The sequence below is a fragment of the Lepisosteus oculatus genome, chromosome 4 (genome assembly GCF_040954835.1).
Source record: "Lepisosteus oculatus isolate fLepOcu1 chromosome 4, fLepOcu1.hap2, whole genome shotgun sequence".
NCBI classification, from domain to species: Eukaryota; Metazoa; Chordata; class Actinopteri; order Semionotiformes; family Lepisosteidae; genus Lepisosteus; species Lepisosteus oculatus.
Window position 1 is genome coordinate 25,777,317 of NC_090699.1, and position 24,904 is coordinate 25,802,220.

At 33.1% G+C, this 24,904-nt stretch overlaps 1 protein-coding gene across 2 annotated transcripts in view; it reads right to left on the reverse strand.

Annotated features, from left to right (window-relative positions):
• The window catches only part of mgmt (O-6-methylguanine-DNA methyltransferase), an 88,594-nt gene that overhangs the window by 59,813 nt on the left and 3,877 nt on the right, over positions 1-24,904 (reverse strand). For both annotated transcript variants that reach the window (XM_006630405.3, XM_015346495.2), the window contains exons 2-3: positions 24,545-24,591; positions 15,518-15,657 (exon numbers count right to left, since the gene is read on the reverse strand). In XM_006630405.3, coding sequence (XP_006630468.2) covers positions 15,518-15,657; positions 24,545-24,591 — 187 coding nt within the window. The remainder of the gene's footprint in view (positions 1-15,517; positions 15,658-24,544; positions 24,592-24,904) is intronic.

Here is a 24,904-nt window from a genome sequence, read left to right on the forward strand (position 1 = left end):
ACAAGAGCAGATATTTTTAAGGTCAGTATCTGTTCTGCTGCCTTATAAATGCTTTAAGTGCAGTATTCTTCCTAGCATAATTTTGTTACTTAAGTAGCTATGACACTTTACACTTTCGTTTCATTTCACCAAATAGTGTGAATACACAGAAGTAAAATTAAATCTTCATTCAAAATTATCATTTATAATATTTTTTGCCTGGAAAGTTATTTTTCTGCACACATTTCACTGTACGACATTACAATGATAGTCAGACAGTTCATCATAAAATATATTTCCCCACACCTTTCAGCTTTAGCAATAAAAATACATATTAGAATATGATTACAAAACAATTTTAAATAATTTTCACAAAGTCTAAAAAGTTAGTATTTTGTCATTTTGGGAATAATTCATAATGTTAAGGGGATGCCTGGAAAGGAATTACACAGAACCAACAAAATACAGTATAGTCCATTTGGGAAATAGATGCACATACTGTAGAGTTGCCACTGTACTACACCTGACGCGGAAAGAAACTGTCTTAATTAAACGGCTTAAACTTTTTTTTACGCTTCAGCCATCAAATATTAAACATTGTTCTATTGGGAAATAACAATGGGTCAAGTGTTTTTCAGTCCCGCAGCTACTTTTAGAAATGAGCAAAAAGAAACTCATGTATAAATGAGGTACTAAACAAAAAAAGCATTAACTCATTTGTACAATTGTCCTTTAAAAAGAACAACAGTGAGGGCTGCTTCTTGACTTTTCAACTGATGTGATAGCTGCAATTGTGGCTGGTCAAAGGTTCACTAGAGCCTGATTAATTGTTGGTCTGAAGGGATTTCTGTTGGTCACGGACCAATGAACCACTGGGAATTTCCATGTCTGTAATATACAACTGTGACAATGCTTGAACTCTGTTTTTTATTACAGAATGTGCTTAATACAACATGTATTGCAATATAAGGTCCTTAAACCAAAATAAAAGTTTTTGTACATATCTGAATACACTCAGATGATGTTACACAATGTCTGGAAATGTATAAAGAATATATAGAAGAATTATAAATTTACGAATTAAAACATTAATATTTCTAACTACAAAAAAATATGACGAAGTACTAGCCTTTCCACTAAAGAATTCTGAATTTCACAAAAATATGCACAATATCAACCATAGTGAAACATTTTCAATATAACTGAATTAGGCTACTTGGCTCCTCCTAATTACCTTAATATCCTTGTAAATGCATTGCTGAATGAACTTTTGACCCCATTTGAGTCAAACTATCATAGCAAGAATAAAACAAACAAAAAGGATGTTGGAGATCTTGCACATCATCTCCAATGATAGATTAACACATACAAGTTCTGTGGGAAATTGCCAATAAACATTAACAATCTTCTCAATATGGAAAGTTAGCATATCTAACTGAATGTTGCTCTATTTAAATCACAACTAGCTTATTCCAGAAGCCTTTAAGGTATAATGAAACTGTAATAAAGTATGATGAAGTACATATGTTAAACATTGTGTCCAAAAAATCAAAGCAATCAGAAGTTTATATAATTAAAAGTAACACTAAGACTACCTTCAATCAGAAGCATTTCTTTTGTTCATCATATACAGTATATATACACATAGATAATACAGTATAGCGTATACATTAATTATTAACTCCTGGTGATAAAGTCCATTAATGATGGAAAATAAGAAGGCAGTGCATGAGCTATAAAACAAACTATTTACAAAGTCTGTAACATTGTTATGCAAGATATAACTGCTTCAAGTCACTCGGGTGCAATCAATTAAAATGCGCAGAGATGTGTTCCATGCAAGACTCAACTTAACAAGCTCATTTTTCCAAGTAAGGGTTTTGCTGTTGTTGTTAGAAAATAATTTAAGTATAGTTCTGCTGATTCATATTTGGAAAAGTAAAATGTGTGTAATGTACAGTACTTATAGTTAGTCTAGAATGATTGATACCAATATCACTTCATGATATTACCAAGAAATAAAAATACTCCAGCTCTAATACAGCATGTGACAAGAGCTCTTAAAACATTTCTATTTAGGACCTCACAAGCTAAATTGCTTTCGCTGGCCCCTTCCACCTCTCAGCATGGTTGACAGACAAATTGATCGAAACATTGGAAAATAATATGCTTGCAAAATTTCTCTGGGTGAGATTTCCGTCTTTTGAATTTTTCATACAAGAACAAAATGAAAGATTGCCTCCTTGATTTTCCCTCCATTATGTCTCCCCATCTTATGTACAACAGTAACGTACCATACTTCAAATTGTGGCAATACGTTGTAAACAAAATGTATAACATTTTTCACCAGACACCATAGCTTGGTTGCAGGGATCTTTGCCCTGCAGATTATGTTGTTCAACTATAATGAATTCATACATTTGAAGTTGCCTTCAGGGCTCTCATTAGACTTAGGGGTGTTTATTACAGGAAATATTGCTTGTATCAGTTAAGAGGCAAAAAGGCTGGATGATTTGATTAGAAATGTTGACAGTTGAGATATGTAAAGAATGTCATTCAAGTGCATTTTTCCATCTTTAATAACAACATTTATCATTTTTATGGGCACTTTATCACTTTACATATGACTAAAGCAATACAGTCAAAACTCAAAACTTTTTTCTTTTTTCCTGACATTCACACAATGTACTTTTCTGTGCTTATGAATCATTGGCTTTTTTTATTTTGAAAGCATACATGTATATGTATATGAGATGATGCTAAGTAAAGACTGACATGAGATTGTTTAATTGTGTATCCTATCCTTCAAGTTACCTTGGCAACAGCTTCAGGATTTTTTATATAAAAGCACACATTTCTTTAAAGAATAAACTGCCATTTTATTTCAAAGTTGCATTGTTTTTGCAAAGTTGCATACAAAGTACTTCATAAATTACCTTTAGGCGAATGTTTTTATGACAGTAAAATCATCAGATTCTAAATACATTTTTGGGCTTCTCCACACTAAAGTTTTAGATTGCAATCTTCAATATATATCCTTTCCACAGGTGACATTTATTTACTTACAGATCAATTTTACTCTTTTTACAAAGTCTTTAAGCATGTTGTGAATATAAGCAACTGTTCTATCAATTATTCTCACATATACAAGACACAAAATACACCACACAATTTATCAACAACATAGTATTGATAGTAAATGTTTATACATTTAAAGATAGGTCCACCACTCAACTGTGAAACAATTTGTTTAACACTGGCTCGGTAATGTTATGACAGTGTTTTGGGCATCCATACTTTCAGATCCTGAGGTTAATACACGATTGACAATATAGAAAATGGTGTAATTCTTGAAATGAGAAGAGATGGAAGTCGTATGGTTGAAGGCCTCTTTAAGTTTTAAATCTAAAACATTTCTGTTGAGTATTCACAAAGTCCAGCATGCACTGGAAGTATTCTTGGAGGATCTTCTCAAGAATGTGTGCTAATACTTAGGTCACTTCTTATGCCCTAACATACATGTCTGTCTACAAGGAATATCCAGTCAACTCGCAACTTGGTTGCAGAATTCTCTGCTATACTTTTCAGAATCTGAAGTATTATCAGGGTCTCCCCATCTTTAAACTTCTGTACTTTTTAATACACAATAAAACCATAAATATTTTTCAGTGCTTCATGAATCTTCATTCATGAGGATAAAAAAACAAACTCTATGCTCAATATACAAAAACACTTTCATGGGGAAGAGAGATAACAATTACACACAATTTTCTGATATGCTGATGACAGCTCAGCTAATGTTTCAAGTAGATGTACACAAACATTGAGTAAATACTTCCAAGACATTTCAGTGAAAGGCAATAATGGTGTGTGGGACTGAACTTCATATCCTAGTGGTTCCAAATAGCATCTGATAGCTCCTCACTGGACATGGTATTCTCACTGAGGTCTTCGACATATTGAATTTGAACATAAAATCCATTAATTTAAATTTGATACTTTTAACTACACATCGTAATATTTGGTTTGCCTTTTAATTGCTTTCCTACATTAAAAACAATAAGTGCCAAAATGAATCAGAGTAAATGTGAAAGACTTATGTTTACAAATAAATGAACACCTACTGTAATCCTACATTACAAAAAACACAGGAGTGAACTGATTTCTATATGTGCCTTGCAGAAATGGACAATATAACAAAAAATGTGTCCTTTATTCAAGTTTTTGGATCTCTGGTCAATAGTCACATTGGCTCAAAGCAAATAATCAACCTAACACACAATGCTAGTTATTATATTTTTACTATAAAAAGTTCTAAAGTCCTATTAAGATCTTGGGATGTTCAAGCTCTGCTCAGGAAAACTAGAACAAAATGCAATGACCTTCATCTGACATGTCATTAACAATGTATGAAGATGAATTCAGATAAAAAAAGGTAACAAATACAGTTTGGTATTAATGCAAACAAATACAGATTATCAGTCAATAAATCCCATATTTGTGACATCATTGAGTTCAAACTCACTAATACTTTTGAGTCTTTTTGCAGATCCACGGATCACTAATATTGTAATATCTTGTCTAAAAAATATAAGGTTTGCCCGCACCACTACTTTGTTTCTTATATCTTCACATGTTACATTTTAGTGCCCCGCAGTGGGTAAAAAATTGCAAGACCTGTCTACACCTCTATGAACTGCCGGAAATGGCTAAATGGAGATAGATGGCTTTAAGTGTACCTGCACACTGCCCTAGAGGAAGTCACCACAAGAGACCACAGACTACAATATAAAATTATTGAGACCTACATGAAGTATAATACTGAAACAGACACTCTTTTTTCCTCAGTATTGCGTTTCAAATTGGAGGACGTATGCTGTACTTTGCAAGGCATGTGGTTATTAAATGTAAGACACATTTTTATGCTATTTTTTAACGTAATGCCTAATGCAGCTTACAAGATTCTTTATTACGCATCTGCAGATATTAAAATATTCTGTACATTACTATCTTTTAATAATTAGTCAGAATTAAACATACTTCCTTCAAGCAACATTCTCATCACAATCTTAACAGTATTCATCCAGCTACTGTATACATCTTTTTGTAAAATGAAATAAAAGCAAACATGATTATTTTCTACAAAATGTAGTTCTAAGATCTTATGAAAAACACCATTTGCATGACATCTCATCATCTGTGTAATGAAACTCTGCAAAGCACATCATTTTAAATACTGCCAACAAAATGTTCACATCAGCTAATAATGAAAGGTTATATGTCAGATGACAATCCCTTGACACCGAACTTCATCATTCGAGTGTCACTCAGCTGATCAGGTCTCAGAAGAAATCTTTTTTATTACCTGGTTTGAATTTTTTTTTTAGAAAAGTTGTGTATACATCTTAAGATATATTTATTTAAAGAGAAAGAGTACAATATAGAATCCTCTTTTAAAAATACATTTTTAAGAACAACATTAAAACCTTTAAGTAGAGAAGTAAATATTTAAATATGAAAAAAACACTGAATGTCGCATAATGTTTTTCTAATTGCTGGAAGTGCTGGTTTGACAAACCTCCACAATTTGGCTTATGTATCTGTGAATTGGTATTTCAATGACAGATGTTTGTTGCGGCAAAAACCTCTGTCAGAACAAAATTAGGTGATCTATCATTTTAAGATATGGTCTTCATATACTGTTTACTCGAAGATATCACTTGCCTCCAGCCAATTTTGACCAAGAACATTCCGTGATATAGAAGTGATTTGTATATCATCATTTTTGTGATAAATGCAGCTCTTGAACACAAAATAACCTGCTATAATACCACAGTATTACTGTTAAAATCTATATGTTTGTAAATCATCAAAAGTTTTTCTTCCTCTATTACTAACCTTCTTTGCTTGTGCTTTTTATCATACCTGACTCTAATATATTCTTGAAATGTAGCATTTAATTCTACAATGTGTCTCCTGCAAGTAAATAAAAGAGAATTTGAGAAACCAGAAAAACAGATTAGAAAATTTGAATATACATACATATGCACATATATACACTGAATAGAGTTTATCAAAACATAGCCTAGTTTATGAGATACATTCAGTCAATATTTCTTCTCTGACTCCTACAGTGATTTGAGCCCAATAAATTTAAATTATCTGGTCTACTAATATAAAAAGCAATATACGTGGGCTTTCAGCTGCTGTAATAAGTTTACCAAATAATAGACTTGTGATTATCAGGCAGAGGATAGTACCTGACAGCCCATATTATTCTTTAAATCTGCATTAAATTGTAGCCATAAATAAAATCAATCACTCAATAAATATGTTGGATATCTACATAAAAAACAAATTTAAGGAAAACCTGATATTAAAAAATAACGCTCTAATGACAAGGCAGGGGAGTCATGTGTGATTTACAAAAGTAACAAATAATACAGCAAAAAATATACTCAAAGTTTATTTTATACAATGTCTGGAAAAACATGCAACATGCCTGTGTTATAGCTTGCTGTATTAAACTTGTAAGTAATCTGTTTTTTGCAGTCTGATGATATAGGCTTGATTAGATGCACAGAAAAAAGGCTATAATCTTGGATCACTCTACACCATTGTTCTTTAGCATCTGAATTACCATACGGCCTGTACCCATTGGGCTCCTAGGCTATGTGCTGAGAACTGTGACATATGCCTACTTATTCAGAATACAAAAGTTGATGGAAGAATGGGATGAATACTTACAGATTGGGGGAGGGAGAATACTTGCAGAATTAGGAAACAGCACTTTGCCGGCACAATCTGTGAAACTCTTTCTTTCATTGATTATTTTGTAAAACCTTTATAGAATGGCATTCAACTATCATTCATCTAAGATTAGTATTATTTTATGGTTTATATTCTATTTATGATGTCAGTACTTTTTAAATCTAATTTTACCTACAAAAGCTTACACTGGATAACACATATCAACTGTGTTAAAAGTTTAAAACCTCTTCCACAAAAAATAAAATCACAGCATTTACTTGAGTTCTAACTCAAAACCTACTTTTTATGATAGGTTTTATCCATGATGCATATTTTATGGTAATTCCTTCTTTAAAGTTTCATTAATTCCCATGTGACTTTCACTTAAGTGATTACACTTCAATTTGTCACAAGTACGCTACTTTGGTATAGCAGATCATCCATTAAAGTTAAAGAAACTTACAGTAGGCACATGCCACAGTAACAGATATTTTTACACACAGAATACATTTTAAATTAGTTTGGGATTAGAACTATATAGCATGTTTATTTATGTAAAAGGACAATTTTTAAAGAAAAAAATACATTAAAAGGAGCTTTATAGTTGCATTACAAAATAGCGTAATATGTGATTTTACAATTTTAAACAACATGAACCAGAATTTGGATTTCCTTCAAATTATAAGTTGCAGTGACTGCTTTTTCTAAGGTACTAACACAGCCCCACCCAATAAAATAGATGGGTAAGTAAGAATGGGAATAGGGGGCACAGAGGTGACAGGGTCATTCTTTGGGTTCACATGCAACTTACAGGATAAATATGATGACTTTCATAATAGGGCATAAGTAGAATATCAATTGGTAGTTCCTTATGCCATTTAATGATGGCATGTGGCATATCATTTGGCCTACAGCAACAAATACCATCTGCAGAATTCATTGCAGGGGTTCAATTTGCATGCTAAACTGTTTCTTGAACATTTCATCTGGTATTTAATTTTTCAAGTAAGAACGGTATTATACAGTTCATTTCATTGTCTCTAACTCTTAGACAATGACTTTCTATATATGTATTATTGTGGGTAATGAAGCAGAGAACTTTAACAACAAAATAATTTACAAGTTTCCTATACAGTACTTTTTATTATTTTTTTTACAAGAGAAGCTTTTAATCATAAGCAAATGTAATCATTTATGTTAAGCAACCCATACCCTAACTCAATGTAGCACAAACAGCCATTAGACAAAAAATAAGTCATTACAGTAAAAAACACATGGAATAACATTTACTGCAGACCTTGCAGTTTGTATCTACTCTGTATAGTCCAAACCAGAGAGGGATTACAATGAATGATGGATTAATACTGGTAAAAATATTAATATTTTGACCAGTTAAAACAAATGATACTTCAACTTCAAAAGATTGGTGGAAGTGAAACAAACAACACAGTGGAACAGTAAAGTATAAAAAATAACGTTTTTTGCATGCCTACAGTTTCACAGTGATAGCAATGTATAATTCTATCATTGTATTTTAGAATTTGTGCAGTAAGATTATGGCTACCCTGAAATTTGTATTGGTACAAGAAGAGTGTGAAACAGGACATACTGCATACAAAGAGATGCATTAATTAAGCTTGTCTCTTCATTTAACTTGGGAATGGTCTATTTATTGGTATATATGTGCAGGCTGTATGCATATGTCTGTATGTTACTTACGTTGGAAGCAAACCAAAGAACACACAATTGGGCCATACAAAATAATATTAAAAAACTATATTTTCCTAAAAACAAAAACAGGTACTGTAAAAAATGTAAAAAGGTACCTTTGTTAAAGGATGAAAAGTTACCAAGGTGGATTTAACAAGGATGCAGTCTCTATTTGTGTACATTGCCCTCTATTTATTTGTATCTCTGATTCAAAGAGAAACAAAAACCTCATTCAACAGAAAGATTTGCTGATTGGATAATGTGTCCTGCTGAAAAAGAAAACATGTCATACAATAATCTTAAAAGCACTGCACAGAGCAAAGTCATCCATCCATCAATTTTCTAGCCACTTTATCCAATATAGGGTCAGAGGGGAACCGAAGCCTATCCCGGCAAGCAACAGGTGCAAGGCAGGCTACACCCTGGATGGGACACCAGTCCATTGCAGGATACACACCAACACAAACACACACACACTCACACCAGGGGAAATTTTCCCAGAAGATAATTAACTTACCAGTATGTCTTTGGACTGTGGGAGGAAACCGGGGAACCTACAGGAAACCCACACTAACATCGGAAAAATATACAAACTGCACTCAGATAGCAGGCCAGGTATAGAATTGAACTCAGGGCCCCAGTGCTGCAAGGCAGCAATGCTAACTAGTACTCCACTGTGCCACCTCAAGAAAGTCATAGTTATCATAAATAATAAAAGCCCACAAAACAGGACTTAAAGCACATCTTGTCAAATGTTCAGCACAATATCTGCCAAACTAGTCAGTTACAGCTTTAATGCAAGAGCAGTTTGAAGGTTCAAAATACAATAGTGCAACTGACAATGGTGGTCAATGGGTGATTAACTACAATGATACCACCAAGCATGGAAATAACTGGGGCCAAAAAAGATTTTGAAAAGGAGCATCTAGCGATATTTGTTACATTTTGCAAAAGCAATGTGAGTGTAAAAATTATTGTAGCACCTTTTCAGCTACAAATCTGAAGCTAGTTTTGCTCAACTTTATTTCAATTAATGAAGCGGTTTTGGAAAGGTTCTTCATATACACAGGTTAGACTGTCACCTGGGTTGGCGCAGTTCTTGTCACATACTAAACGGCTTATTTGTCCTCCGTATACCTGATTTTGAAGTTTCTTGGATAGTCTTCAAACAGGGTCAGTTTAAAGCTGAGCTAAAAAAATGGAAATTGTCAGCATTTTTGAAGGCTTCAAAAGGAAGTTCCTGCCCATGTACTTCAGCAACATGAGTGTGAATAAACCACAGGGAAACTACAAATATACCTACAAATTTGGAGTTCATTAACCAAACAGATTTTGAAGAACAGCAGTTAATGGTACAGAGCATGTTTGTCAGTTTGCACTGCCACTAGAATGAAACCTGCCATGTTTAGATTTAATTGGCCCAACAGTCCATGAACATGAGCAGTTTGTGTAAGATGCCACATTTCGCCAATCAGTTAATGACCCGGTGTGGGTAGGAAAATTATCACAGCAACTTGCGAGGTGCAAATCAAAAGCAGCTTTGGTTGTCTGTGCAATCTGCCAAATTCCAATTCAATCAGTGCAGCAGTTCCCCCAAGACAGGGGCAGTTTGAGCTATGAGAACAAATTGGCAGCCATGCGGCCATCTTGGTACACACAGGAACGACAATGTGTCAGATGTTAATGGTACACTCACTAGAATGATACTTACCATGTCTGAAATTAATTGGCCAAAACAGTTTTTAAACAGCAGGAGTTAATGTTACAGGCCGAAGAAAAAAAATGGCGATCACGTTGCCATCTTGGTTCACACAGGAGCCCCCTTTTCATGTCTACTCATCCTGTCTGTATTATTATTATACCTATAAAGTTTAAGGTCAATTCTGATTGACACCCTTATTTTATCACAAATTAAATGGTGTATGTGCCCCAGTTTATCTGCCTAGTATGCATCTGCTAGACTTCCCAATCTTTCAACAAAAGCAGTTTGAAAAGTTGGAAGAAATAAAATGCTTACAATCATTATGAGCTTTCACTCCTTAGAAGCCTAAAATCCTCACAATCACTAGAGACTTTTGGCACACTTAGAATTATAAAAATCCTTACACCCATTTATAAATTCATTTAATTAGCTATTCAGCTAATTTACAAAAGCAACAAAAGAATACATTTGGGAATTACAATTCCAGCAATGCAAGTTTCATTTTTAAAATTTTTATAATTAACAATTCTTGTGACTATGTTGCTAAACTCTTTAAGCAGATTGTTAAATTATTATACAAAACTGCAGGCTGAAAATGCCTTTTCTACTTCACACATCTCAGCAACCTTAAACATAGTAACTGACCCTTTATTTAAATTACGTGTGCAATTACACACACACTACAGATCACACGTATATTTGCAAATTCAAAAGGAAATCCTGATTAACATCGAATATTTTTGTTCTACTGTTTCATGTGACAGACTTGCACAATACAACTTTAAACACAATATCCTAAGGTTTGGTAGTATATATTGGTCAAAAAAATCCTTGCATGACAATTTTGCAATGATTAATGTAGGCACCTTTTTCACATAATGTCAGCCACTGCCTTTTTAACAATTGACCTTTCATAGAATACTACTCATATTTCCACTTTTGTTCGGTTTCTTATTGGTAGAGTTCAAATTAATACTTAAGGGAATGATGGCTAAGTTGATGCATTGTAAATCTTAATTGTGTCAAGTACTTGCAAAATCCTCAGAAATGCTCTTGTGCTTGCCTCAAATATTAGCATTTTTAAGAAGTGTATGTGTTGTCATTTAGAAAGGAATTAGTATGAAAAAAACATCAAACAGATATATAGTATATTATTAAGAAGGTTGGTTTAATGTCAGTATCCTTGCCTTGTGTGCTCTTAAGAAGTGCAAATAAATTGGCATTGGATTGTTTTGGTTAATGGGATTGTAAAGTATAGCAATTACATGGATTTGTTCCCAATTAATATTTATCCCCCTAAGCGGAAAAAAAAACCACACTAGATATTCTTTAGGCAAAACTTAGTTAAAGTTGTAGAATAAGATCTACTGATGTTTTTTGTTCTACTCTAAAATAATTCAGTATATTTTTTTTAATAATTTGACTCATGAAGGGCTTTTAGATTTATTAATCATACAGGAAAATTGACAATGTCATTGGTTCTCATTAGACAATAATCCATGAAGCAATAAATGGTCTTTCCTGGCTCTAATAACAACATACCTCCTGAGCTTAAGACTATCAAGCATTTTTCTCGTGGCTATTGAGAAAACCCCTAAAAACATACAAAAAACTCTGGAACATAACATATAAACAGCAAACAATAAGCTAACTAACCTAAGCAAATTTATGCGGTATGTAGAAAATTGTATTGTTTAATCCTTAAAAGTGTCACTTTTTCCTCTTGCTATCCTAAAACTGTTGGATTTTAAAATGTATGAATAATTAAAAACATTCACATTCACAACTACACCTCAAGCTTTGTCAAAAACAGCTGATTTTGTTTTTATTTAATTGAAACCACACTAGGACAATTCACCTTTAGGGGTTTTGATCATCAAGTTCAATTACTAAAATATGTTGGCTCTTAAAGCTGACATAGTGTAACAAGAAACAAGATATAATATAGGTTGACTATATCATTTCATAAGACTGGCAAGAAACCTTCCAAATAAAATATTTCCACTCATATTGAAGCAATTCAGATTGACATTCAAACATGGGTTATGACCATAATAAAATCCTTTTAAACAAAATGTTAGTTAAACTTACTGATATGTTTTTCAATAAAAGCAAGTCATTTCCATAAACTCTTGATACCTTTCCTGTCTTTGTCTCTTTATCTTTAACCTGGATAGGAATGATGATTGACCATTTGTACTGTATCTGCTTGATACATTTCTCATGCTCCTCATTTGGCCATAACTTAATGTTACCAATATTAATAATTTTTGCTTTAGGAAATAGTGGAAGCTTCCAAAATGAAAAAAAGTCCTTGACCAAAATAGCAAAGGATATTAAACTGAGAAATGATCTACTGATGCAAATCATTAAATCTATTTGCATTTGCTTACTGAACCTTAACACAGAAATTAAACTATGTTCAGTAAGAAAAAAAAGGCTGGCTGTGCATGGTTAAAGGAGACATCTTGGAGGATCCAAGCTCTATATCATTAATTTTTTCACTTCCCCTCATTAACAAGTAAAATGTTTTTACTGCTTGAAAAATTTTAATAAATAGAAAAAGCAGGGCAGCTGACATACGTTTGCAATGTAATATACAAGGGTATTAATATGTTTACATAAATTAAAGAGACTACCATACATTTTAAAAAGGCACATTTCCTCTTTAGCGGGATTGGGTTATTTTGTAGTAATCTATTTTAAGAATTGTGAACACTTTTTCTATTTTTTTGTCCACCAAATGCTACATTCCGCTTTACAAATCCTCAATTAGACAAGTACAGTAAAATGAATTAGATAAGCATCCTATTGTGTTGACTTTGTATGGAAATATTATATTTCTCAAAGATAGAAGTCAAATTCACATTTATTTTACATAACAGAAATGAGAAACTAAATTGTTAATCATGATAATTTTGAACGGTTTTTGATATATATTTTGAAAAAGGCAATATCAACACTTCTATTAATTATGACTGCAATGAAACAGTCCATTTTTAAAAACAGAACTGTTTTCTCACTGCTTTTTCTTCTCACACTGGTGATGCCCGTCTGAAGATTGTAACTAGCAGTACAATGTTGAAATTTCTACTTAATTCCTCCTGTTTCACAAGTTCATAAACATTTATTTCAAATCAGTTTTAAATGTAGAGGTTAATTTCAAGATTAGTCTCAAATCCTATAGCTCTAAAAATAATGGCTAACTTTAGATGTGAAACATTATCAGAGTTTTACAATGAAGAAAAACTAAGAACTTCATAGGAATAGACTGATATACAGATCATGTTTTCACTTACAATTCACAAACTTTAAAAAACTATTATTTTCTTTGAAGAACATAACATTAAGTCCTTATTATAATTGAAATTTAAACTTTGGAAATAACAAGGCTACAATTATTATCATATATCATTATCTTGGATAACCAGCCACCAAACACCTCAATATTTTAATTTTTGCTCAATCAGTATAAATGTTGTAACTTGCCAATACCCTGATGTAAACATATCCAGTTAATAAACTGTTACATTTCACCACTCTTCTGAATCTGCCCTCAAGCCATTGTCCATAAGGCTTACAAGGGCCAACATGGGAGTGGATAGTGATCTCAAATGATTAGTTTCTCAGCATCTCAACATGTTGTCAATTATAGAATGGGATTCCCTACATCACAAAAACTGACAGCACTGGGCATTCTTGTCAGATGTCTATAATCCAGCTACTAGGTGGCTTCAGGGTTGCTAAGGCATTGGAGAATTAGAGGCCATCAGAGACACTGTTATTTTTTTGCTGTAAAAAATAAACTACATTGACTTAACGGTGCTAGAATTACAATAACCACTCTCAAGGACTGCACAATTCTGAAGCTGCATGCAAAATAATGATCAGGGTAAGGGTGCAATATCAAATGTGGATGAACTGATTTAACAGCCTCTACCTGTTTGTTTTCTTAAACCCTGAAGTATCCCTTTCTGATTGTGCTGAAGATGGCTGACAGTCACACTTGACTGACATCAGTACTAATGTATGTGTCATCTGGTAAAACAAAGCCTGTGATTTCAAAGGAAAGCAACACTCTTTCCCTTTATTCATCTGGGTATTTAACCATTTCTGACTTGGACCACTGCTGTGAGGCATTCTTTAGTAAGCACACTGTTACTGTGCTAGGATATAATGCACACTACAAGACCCTATCTCAGAATCCTGCAGTTTAGTGGAGATTAAACCTTAAACTGTTCATGTACAGAATGTTTAAACAGTGTCTTGGACTCACAGAGGTTGTTCTGATAGAGACATCATTTTTAAAAAGATATTTTTATATTCTTTCAATTATCCTTAAAATATTCCATTAAAATGCTCGAACTTTATAATGCTATAATACAGGTCTATTTATCCACTGACGTAGAGATTCTGATGGCACATCTTAATTTTCAACCAGTGTTGGGCCTTGAACCATGTCTCTTTGTCTCTAGATCATACTGATAACTTTCTAAAGTGTTTTAAAAATTCCTTTGTAAAGGTCAATTTTAAAAAATAATTCTTAAAGCCGACCTTTAAATCATCTTCCATATAAACTTTAGATTGGCTCTAGCCTAGTTGAAAATGATGGTTGATGTGTCCACAAAACTGTGTATCTTACATATTTCTAAAGTACAGTATCTTGCATTGCTATTACCTGCCCATGCACAGTTGTACTGTATGAATCATGTGCATCAATATGGTTGCGTTAACAGATTTTACAGTAAGCATATATGATATTATATCAGGCCTTATTTTATTTTAACCATATTTATTTACTTAAATCTATAATGACATTTTACTTGATCAAATCACAGTAGCAAAACCAGCCATCATAAAATGACTTTGCTTAGAATCTAGAGACACTCCCAAACTAAAATTTCCAATTAAGATTTCACTTAAATTAATACTGCAGATATTGATGTAATGGTCTAGGAGTTGATTTTCAATGCAACACTTAAAACTACAAAGGTGAAAATAGTTTTTTTTTTTCAGTTTGCAATTATCTTAGAAATATCATCAATCTGGGGAATGAAAGTAAGAATCTGAAAAAATGTTGAATCCATTTAAATTACCCAAAATGAAAGACTGTATTCAATCCACTTTTAGATGTTGAAATTAGGTTTGCGACACACACTGTGCATGCCATCAAATTTCTCATTTTGAGCTCAACTCTGTGTTAGAGAGTCTCATATTTGCACTGGTGGAACTTCCCTGAGCCATATTTCTTCAGGGATCTGCAAAAATTTTCACAGTTTGATGAGAAATGTTCCACTTCATCACATCTATAGATTCTTTTCTGCCTGTAAATTTCATACTTTTATTAATCAAATCATTGCCAAGCTTCTCGCCTACCTTTCAGCAGGTACAGCATCCTCTTGGAGTTGGATGTAGTGCACACCATTTCCACATCCAGCAGCTTGAATCTTTCCCAGGGGACTCAGCAATGTGACTCTAGTCAACTTGCACTGACTTGGGTTCTTCATTTGAGAGCTCTGGCCAAAAGACCGCAACACATTTAAGTGAAGAAAAGGAGTTCCATCTTTAAGGTTGTTGGCTAATCTAAGACCCCTTAGCAAAAAATACATGTGCAAAATATAAAATCCAACAAATCAACATACAACATAGTTTTCTTTCATCTTAAAAATGGAAACTTTTTGAACATTACTGATAGCTTTTCCTTTATGCTGCAGTGCTCAAACTAAGAACTTATAAATTACTAGGCTGACAGCATATGGATTGAGTTATAATGCATTTATTTGATCATTAAAAACCTAGACATGTAATATCCCATTCTTCTTCCGAACAGTAATTTTCAAGCATGTGGTGCAATTGGACCTAACCTTAACTTCTATTGACTTTCTTATTTGACATATTTCAGGATACTTCTTTTACCCATCAGCATGTTCAAAAGATATTAATTATAACCTTCTAAAGCAAAATACTGGAAACTCTATCTATCTTCTTTTGGCTGATTTGGTCGATTTCTTTGTGACAAAGCAGTTATATGAATTGTGTCTACATTGGTTCCTAATGGAGCATGTGTACAGATAAGAGATTGTGAACATGGTGACTTTTCAGCTCCCCTTTAATTAAACACTAATGGAGATCAATCAAGAATGTGGCTGAAAAATCATTTTAGGCCCATAACTTAATGCAACAAGATTTTCTTTTAAGTTGGTTCACCAAGGGATAATCTTAGTTGCATGTACTTTTGTACAAACAAAGGACAAACCAGGAAAAAAGTAAACAAAGAATCAGTATTCATTTACAAGTATGATAGTTGTAGTGGTATCAGATGCATGAAAATATTGCGTATGTCATTTATCACTAAAAACAGGTTTATTTTTGCTCAGATGATTGGAAAATGGTGTAACTTCATGGAAAAGTATGCAGCGGCACAAAAACAAAACAATATTAACTAGGCACATTTCTGTAATCTTAATACGCATTTCTGCAAGCTACAGTATTTTATGGAAATACGCAAATGAATTAACACAAATGAATTTGAATTCGTATAGCAAGTATACCGTAGCACAGGCCAAGAACTAAATTCAAACAATTCTCAGCTGATTTGTTCATGATTAAATAATTAATAAAAGCCAATCCCAAGTCTCATCTATAGCACTGTCTACAAGTGTCACTTGTAAGTTTGATGTATGGTGCTTGTACATGCAGTAAGGTATACACTTACATACATAAGGTTTGATTTCACACTTTAAGAAAGCATGAATCTGGGGAAGGGGCCTATAATAAAGACAACATTTGACAATGGAGTTAGATTTCTCCCTTGAAATAGAAAAACAGGTAATGGCAAAAAGAAGAAACTTCTATCAGTTTGACATCACATCAACATAAATAAAAGTTCACACAAAAACAGATTTGATTAATTAAAAAAATTAAAAGATAATGATTGCATTCAAGCAAACACTCTTTTTTCTTTAAACTTAAAGAGAAATGATTTATGCCAATTCAACCAGTAAATTCTGCCAAGTTTTTATCACTTAAATGGAGAAAACAATGCCAAGTCAGTCCCGTTGTCTGGTGAATAATTCCCCTGATAACAACATTATTTTCAATACGTCATTTCTAGATGCTCAGGATGTTTTTCTAGCATTAAATTTGCTCCATGGGGTGCAAATCCTGTGGGATTCTGTTTTTCTGTTCTTAACAACTGCAATAATGCACAGCTTCTTTGATGACCAAAATAGATGTTGGAAATAATCAATCCATACAGGTTTTGTTTTTAATTTTATTTCAAGAGATACCTTTACTGAAAAATAATCAATGTTAAGTAAAGAATAAACATCTTTCCCGGTTTATTTTACATTTCATTTCAAAAGGATTTCAATGTTTTATTGGGGAGAAGATTCTATGTCTTTTTAACATACACCATCATTTCTATCAAAATATTCTGCTTGATTTCTTCATGGAAGTTAGGCAAAACATTAAGTATTATACATTCTACTTTTCAAGTCAGGACAAAATCAGTGTCCAATATGATATTATGGAATAACATTTTTTGCTTAATACAACAGACATTTCATCTTCAGTCATCAAATCCACTAGTTATAGAAAATATTCCTGTAATTATTCAAAATATAAAAGAAATGCTAGGCAGGGTAGTAGAAATTTGAATTTGGGTTATAAAAAAACTCCTGGGCAATTCTCACAATTCTTAAGGGCTGTTATGTGCTCAAAGTGCAAATTACTGCATCCCTGAACTGGCAATGATTTAATCAATGTCAGCTGTTTGACTGGAAGAGCCCCAGATAAGCAAGCCACTAATTTTCCCCAGCTTTGTTTTTATTGTAACCCACACAACATCCCCGGCATGGAGAGAAACCAGATCATGGGCTTCTCGAGAGCTCTCTAACACCACTTGTGTTCCATGAGCGATCTGTTTTTGAAATGCTTTCTGAAGTGAGACAATTAAATGGCAGTGTTGCAGAGCAGTACACACAAAGAGATTAAACCTGAACTGAAATAGCTGAAACAATAGAGTACAAAGGTACAATGTATGATTAAACTCGTTTTTTTCTCCCTTCTGCTGCTTGATTAGGCATAGTGATAAATTTGGCACGGTGGTCCTTGGCATGCCCAATTTATCAGGATATGTAAATGCCTAGTGATGGTACCAGTTAAAGCAAATTAGCCATAGGACCTTCAAAACTGTAACTACAGCTTCTAAAACAATACAGGCTTTGAAACTATTAGCTCTGCCTGTTCAACCAAAATTGAGTGGTTATTTTTACGAAGAAGGAGTAAATCTACTACTGAGTCCATATGTGTGACACTAATAATTTGAATCATTTGAACTGGGGACCTTAGTTACAGTGGAATGACACAATTTACACAGACAGAGAAGAAAGCCAGAGAGAGGAAGAAGGAGCATGCCAGGCACATATCCGAAGACAATGCCATTTTAACATGAAACGATTACATGGGTCACATCTCAGAAAATACATCAAATAACAGGCTTCATTTCATTCACTTTAAAATTCCTTTCTCTATCTGAGGTCAACAGACTTTCTTTCAAACAGGTAACAAGAATAAGCAAGCCTGCTCACTGCTTTATGGCAAACTGCCTGGGCTGCTTAACTGAAATCACATTGAGTGGCACAGGGCAGCTGGCTGCACAGCCAGTTCTCCCTGCAGTGAAGTTGCTCCAGTTCAGCCAACTGCATGTAAACGACTGTTAGTTTGATACAATCCGTCTTTGTCTGGTCTTCAGCACTGGTATGTTGATGAAGCTTGACTAACCTTAAAAATGAAAACAAAAATCCAAAATCCAAAACGGTAGCATGAATGATTAATCACATTTTGAAATCCACATGATTAAAATTTACACACAGATTGCATGAAAGAGTTTGTGACTAAAACTTTTCGAAAGGTTTGAAGAAACAGCCAGTTTCCGAAACTTACAGTATGTTTATAAAAAGCCTTTACAGAAAGATTATTTTTTCATTGACTTTATGAAATTCTGTCAAGTCATTTGCATGGAACAAACACAGAAGATGGTTTTAATTCTTGTAAAGGTTTCCGCATCAGATGAATAAAAGAATGCACCTGTCAAAAATATGTTGGATCACTAGTTTCTGTATTAACCTTTACTAGATTGATTATTGCATTGGCAAATGCATCCACATAACAGCATTAGCTGTCTACAGTGGTTTTGCCCACAGAAGCCACAGAATCTGCTTGAATACTGATGTCTCATTATACTGTTAAATGTTATGTATAAAATTGGAACACCATTGTTAGCAAACAGAATTAAGTCCTACTTGTCATTAATAACAAATGAGCATCAAAAAGGGTTTTCATTGCAAAAGATTTATTGGTGAGAGTGTATGGATGATTTATGACTTAATGTTCTATACAGAAGAGCCCAACTTTCCAGGCATGCTCCCATTACATGACTTCGAAAAAAAAAAAGACGTGCCTCTGTGGCATTCTCTTCTTTATAGGGCCAAGGTTCCCTGTAAATCACATGTCTCAACCCTTAGCAGGGTCATTAGCAAAAGGGTTTTGCTTTTCTCCTGGTAGTCGGAGCACCAGGTAGAGCATAGGCAAAGCTCACTTCTGCCTTGCATTTGATATTTTCCAATGATGTTGCTAGATGTTGATATTTTATCTTGGATTACATGTTTTGAGGGCTACCTAAAGCTGACATTGCCATTCTTTGCTAGTTTAAATCTAACAGACTCCTAGCATAAACTTTCTGTAATTATTTTTCCAAACAAAAATGCAAAACTTTTACAACACCTTAAACATTAAGCAGTAAAATTGTATTATTTTCAACTCCGGCTCCAATATTTGAATAAAGCTTTTTGTTTTCTCACAGTTAGATTATGTCTAAAATTCAAGCAGTTTATTGTTGAGACAATCAGTTAGGTAGAAGAATGTATAATATTATTTCTGTTATGTCCCCGGACTCTAAAAGAAACACACAGGAAGTCCAAGGGATTATAAAAGAACTCTCTAAGCGTATGCTTGCATTGTAACAGTAATTCCTAACATTTCACTTGAGCTACAAGCTACGTATAAGTAACCGCAGGTAAAACTGGATGATTAGTCTAAGGTTAACTGTATGGGGAAGGAAAATTTATTTTTGTATGCTGAAAGAAATGAACAACCTCGGAGACATTTTGTAAACTAAGAAAAGTTCCTGGTTGTTAACCAATTTGTCAAACAAATATGTTTTTTAAAATATTTTTAGAATTTACTTATTAGACATATTTATAACTGATACAGGCTGCAACAAACTAGCCAGAATATTTATTTTTCTGTTACAATCTAGTTAATTTTTGGATCTGTGAAGTTTTAGGTCTACACCATAAATCTGTGGTCAAAAGAGAATTTGTTTAAATCCAGAACAAGCATAATTTATGGAAAATAATACACCATTCCTTTCATACACATTACATGATATCAGGACAACTACATTACTATATTGTATTGAAGAGAAAAAATGCAGCAATCCTTGGTTTATTATAGGCCTAGTAAAAAATATTTTATCACAGGTTTAGCCTCAATTGATAAAATAAATGCCAGTAGTAGTAAGGTTGTGTTCCATGTTATTGTTTCACTCAGCTTCATTAATGTCAATTAATCTCCCACAATCCTCCCTGTGCCCAATCAACGCCAATCTGTTTTCTGAAGCAAGCCAAGCAGAGTGTTAATGACTGTGAGTCAGTACAGCACAGAGGAAGACAGGGCCTTCCCAAAATACATTTCTGTGTGCAGAAGGAACATGTGTGCACCCAAAAGTAACCATTCATTTGCTATGTGTCCTACTGTGCACTGTGTGCAGTTTAACTAGCTGATATATTTTCTCTGGATGCTGTTAGATGACTAATTAGAGTTTTTTTTTTGCCTACATTAACATTTACTTTAACAGAATGTTTTATTAGCTTTGGATATTACAAAAATATCTATATACTATTGACTATATATGACAAAACTTTACTCCAGCACAATGTAGAATTCTAAGGATTAGAAATAAGTACTTTTACAGCTCTTGGGTAGACCTTTTTTAATATATTACATATTTTTTGTCAACTTATTTTAATATGATAAAGTATTTGAAAAATCAAATTAGGATACTAATTTATTTTTAAACAAAGAAATAAAGCACAAATAAATTAATACAAGGAACATTTGTCTTTCACCCTTAGAAAATTATTTCTAAAATACTTTGTCATGTAAAAAAAAACACATTTGTGCTTATGACTTGTATTTATAAGTAATTCATAGTACACTAGGATGTTTTATGCCTCATCAACTGAGGTTTGAGCAGTACTGTTTTGTTTTGCTTGAATATGAAAAAAAACAATGTAAACCACAGGAATCTAAACTAAGGTTTTATATTTCAAGTGTTCCTTATAATTTATTTTAGAAAATAAAAAACAAACAACTTACAGAGCATAATTATAATTTCTGGATACAATGGAATGCAGATATTTCAGCAAAAGATGGAAGTTTGAATACCATCCAAGACTGTTATTATTACACATCCAATATTCTTTGTTCAATACCGAATCATGTTAGAAACATTTAGATGTTTAAATACTGGGGAAATATGTAATTCAAAGTTCAGGAAACAAAAATGTTGCCTTTATCCTGACATTTTAAAACTGTTTTTTTTTTTTAGGCAAACATCATAATCAAATATTACTTAGGGGAATTGCCAGACGTAGGACTGGGAGGCCAGTGCTTTATAGAACGATGACAGATTAAGACAAAATTTATTATTTTCAACGTAACTCAAGGTAAATTCTTCAGTAATATAAAACCCATAACCACTGCCACAGCAAAGGTGAAGCACAAGCCAACCAAACACGAGATAATGCAATTGGTGTTAACATAATAAAAGATATTGCACTTATGATGCATTATTGCCTGCAATTATTAGAATCACTGCAACTTAATTTCAAAAGCACTATCAACTGAACTATAACAGTCTCTCTTTAAATATCAAACACTATTACATTAAAGCAATAACGTACCTCCCAGCTATAATATTATCAACCCGTGTTATTGCGGTACTTCAAATCATGAATACTTCTCATTGACAAGCCAGGCTAATTCTGGTTAATTTTATTGTGCTTTTGCAGTTATATCTATATTTGCGCAATTACTTTTATCATTTTATTATAATAGAGAAAAAAAGTATCAATGTAATTTTAGTATTTGTGAGAAGTGCCAAAGCTTAAATCACAATAACTGGCAGATTCAATAAAAGTGCAGTTTTATCTCAGATAGTGGCAGGGACATTGGATAAATCATGTTTCAGCGCTGAGAAGCTGACCCCCAAGTGCAATGCAAAACATCAGAACTGCTACAGAGAGAAACTTTCCTGTGCTATCAATCATCCTCTAATACTAAAGCAGCTAGCCCTAAAATGTAAAGGATGAGCGAGCAGAAAAACAAAGAAAATTAATGAGCAAAGGAATGGATTCAATTCTAATTGTACTGCAAAATTAAGAAAAGGCCCTAAAGTAAATTGACCCTATTAAAATGTAAGACAAGAATAGCATATGAATGTTTTGTGAAAATTATCAGAAAATAGAGGGACAACATTTAAAATAATATGTAATTAAAAGGACCTCTTTTCAATTTTGCCATTTCAAAATATTAAAACAAACACAAAATTATTCAATACTTTATCAAGTGTCTATGATTTTACCATACTCTACATCAAAATGGGAAAGATATCAATATTATCTCAGAGATGTTCAGTAATTCGTATAATTCTATTCTTATATCAACAAGGACTCTTCCTGTAATGTTTTTCTTTACCTTTGAAGCCTTTTAATATTATATTTAAAATAATTTACATTTACATTGTCGGTTGCTAGATTCTTTCTACCTGTTAAACTGCGAGATCTTCAAAAGTTACAAACAGACATTAATAAAATATGTCTGAGTTGGCTGGTGTTTTGATTGCAATAGATGTAACAAAATCTGTTGTTGTTTTTTTCATTTTCAACACCTCACACCACCTCACAACAATACATTTGAACAATATACTGATTTGAAGGCTTTAGAAAATAAATACAAAAAAGCCCTGGATCCGTAACAACTAAATTTTGTCTAAACAAAAATAACTGTAAGGCCCTAGAGCCTAAGCCTTTGATTATGTTTTGCTCTGTGCTGTTTTTTTACAGTACAAACTGTTAGAGCAGATATTATAATACCTTTTAACAAGGCAACTATGAAACTTGTCTTCTGTGATTAATTACACAAAGAATAAAACCTTCCACCCAATTAGCAGTTTACTTTATGATGCAGACTCAGATATGAAATTTAAATGATTCCCCCCACCAAAAAACAGAAGAACATGAGATGCACGGAGTATAAAAATTAAAAAAATGTTTAAGAACTAAAATATTCCTTTGATAGAAGCTATTCAATTTCAAAATAAAAATTAAAACACTTATTTTCTTTGGGAACTTAAGGACACTGGCAGCATGTCAAAAAGGGATTGCACAATACTCCTAAAGTCTGTACAAACATAAAACTTGAAATTTATTTTTACATAAATTATTTTATTCATCTTCTGAACATCTTATTGTATACTACAACTCAGACTTTGGCTTGATTCTATTCAAATGGCACTTGGCACCTTTTTTTACATTAGTCTTCCAGTTATTCCAACATAGACAATTTCAGCAATTTCAGATAATCCTTATTTCATTGTACTGTATATCATAGCAGGGTTTCAGAGCTTTCATTACAGGTTATATTCATTCATTTATTTGTCTTACAAAGGAAGGTATTAGTTGCAGTTTTTGAGAAACAAAAAGGTTTGGGAAGGAAGTGTGAAGTTCTGTTTTTGATTCTAAAAAAGAAATTGAGACGACAATAAACATCTTAAAGGTTGCCCTTTTCAACTTTTTTCCAACCAGTGGCTGAAATAAAATATAGTCAACCAAAGTTTTTAAATGTATCTTGCACCGCAACACTTTTTTTTTCTTTTCAGCGTGACACTGTTTTATGCACAAATACATAAAACTTTTTTTTGTCTCAAACTACAATACGTCTAAAGCCAAACGAATAACAGCTCATGAACAGATCTAATTATTTACGAGAGGTCAAGAAGCAAATGCCCTCAACAAATCTAAGAATACAGCACCATCCTATTAATCTCCATTCTGTGGAAGATAGATATGTGATGGGGAAAGGTCCACTGATGCCTGTTACTGAGCATGACAGAGCTACAGTGATTTACAATGCAGCATCAATCTTGTCATCTAGTTTCCAAACAATAACTGCCAGGCACACAGGGGGAAGTACCCAGCTACTGTATATGTGAACTCATTTGTAATGTTGCTTTTTTCATTAGCACTTGTATGAAAATATGTTTTCACCACTACTCACTTTCACATGAAGTCTGGACTCCATGGATCCTCCTTTCAGTAACACAGCTTTGAGGAAAACAGAAACAAAAGAAAAAACTTGAAGTACAAAAGGCAACTTCAGTTAAAAACATAATGATAGAATTATATTTCAAATTAGAGCACAGATCATGACCAGAGACACCAAAACCTCTGCATAAAACAGGGATTTCTTTTTCTTTTTTGACAAACAGGAATTTGAGAGTTCAGCAGGTCAGCTATCATCTGTATTGAGTCACAATCAACAGATGGAAAGCTGATAGCTTCTCTCATCACACTGTACATGCCACTTTGATCTTCAATGGGATAAAAATTACAGTACAATTCATCCCAGGGCCTGTAC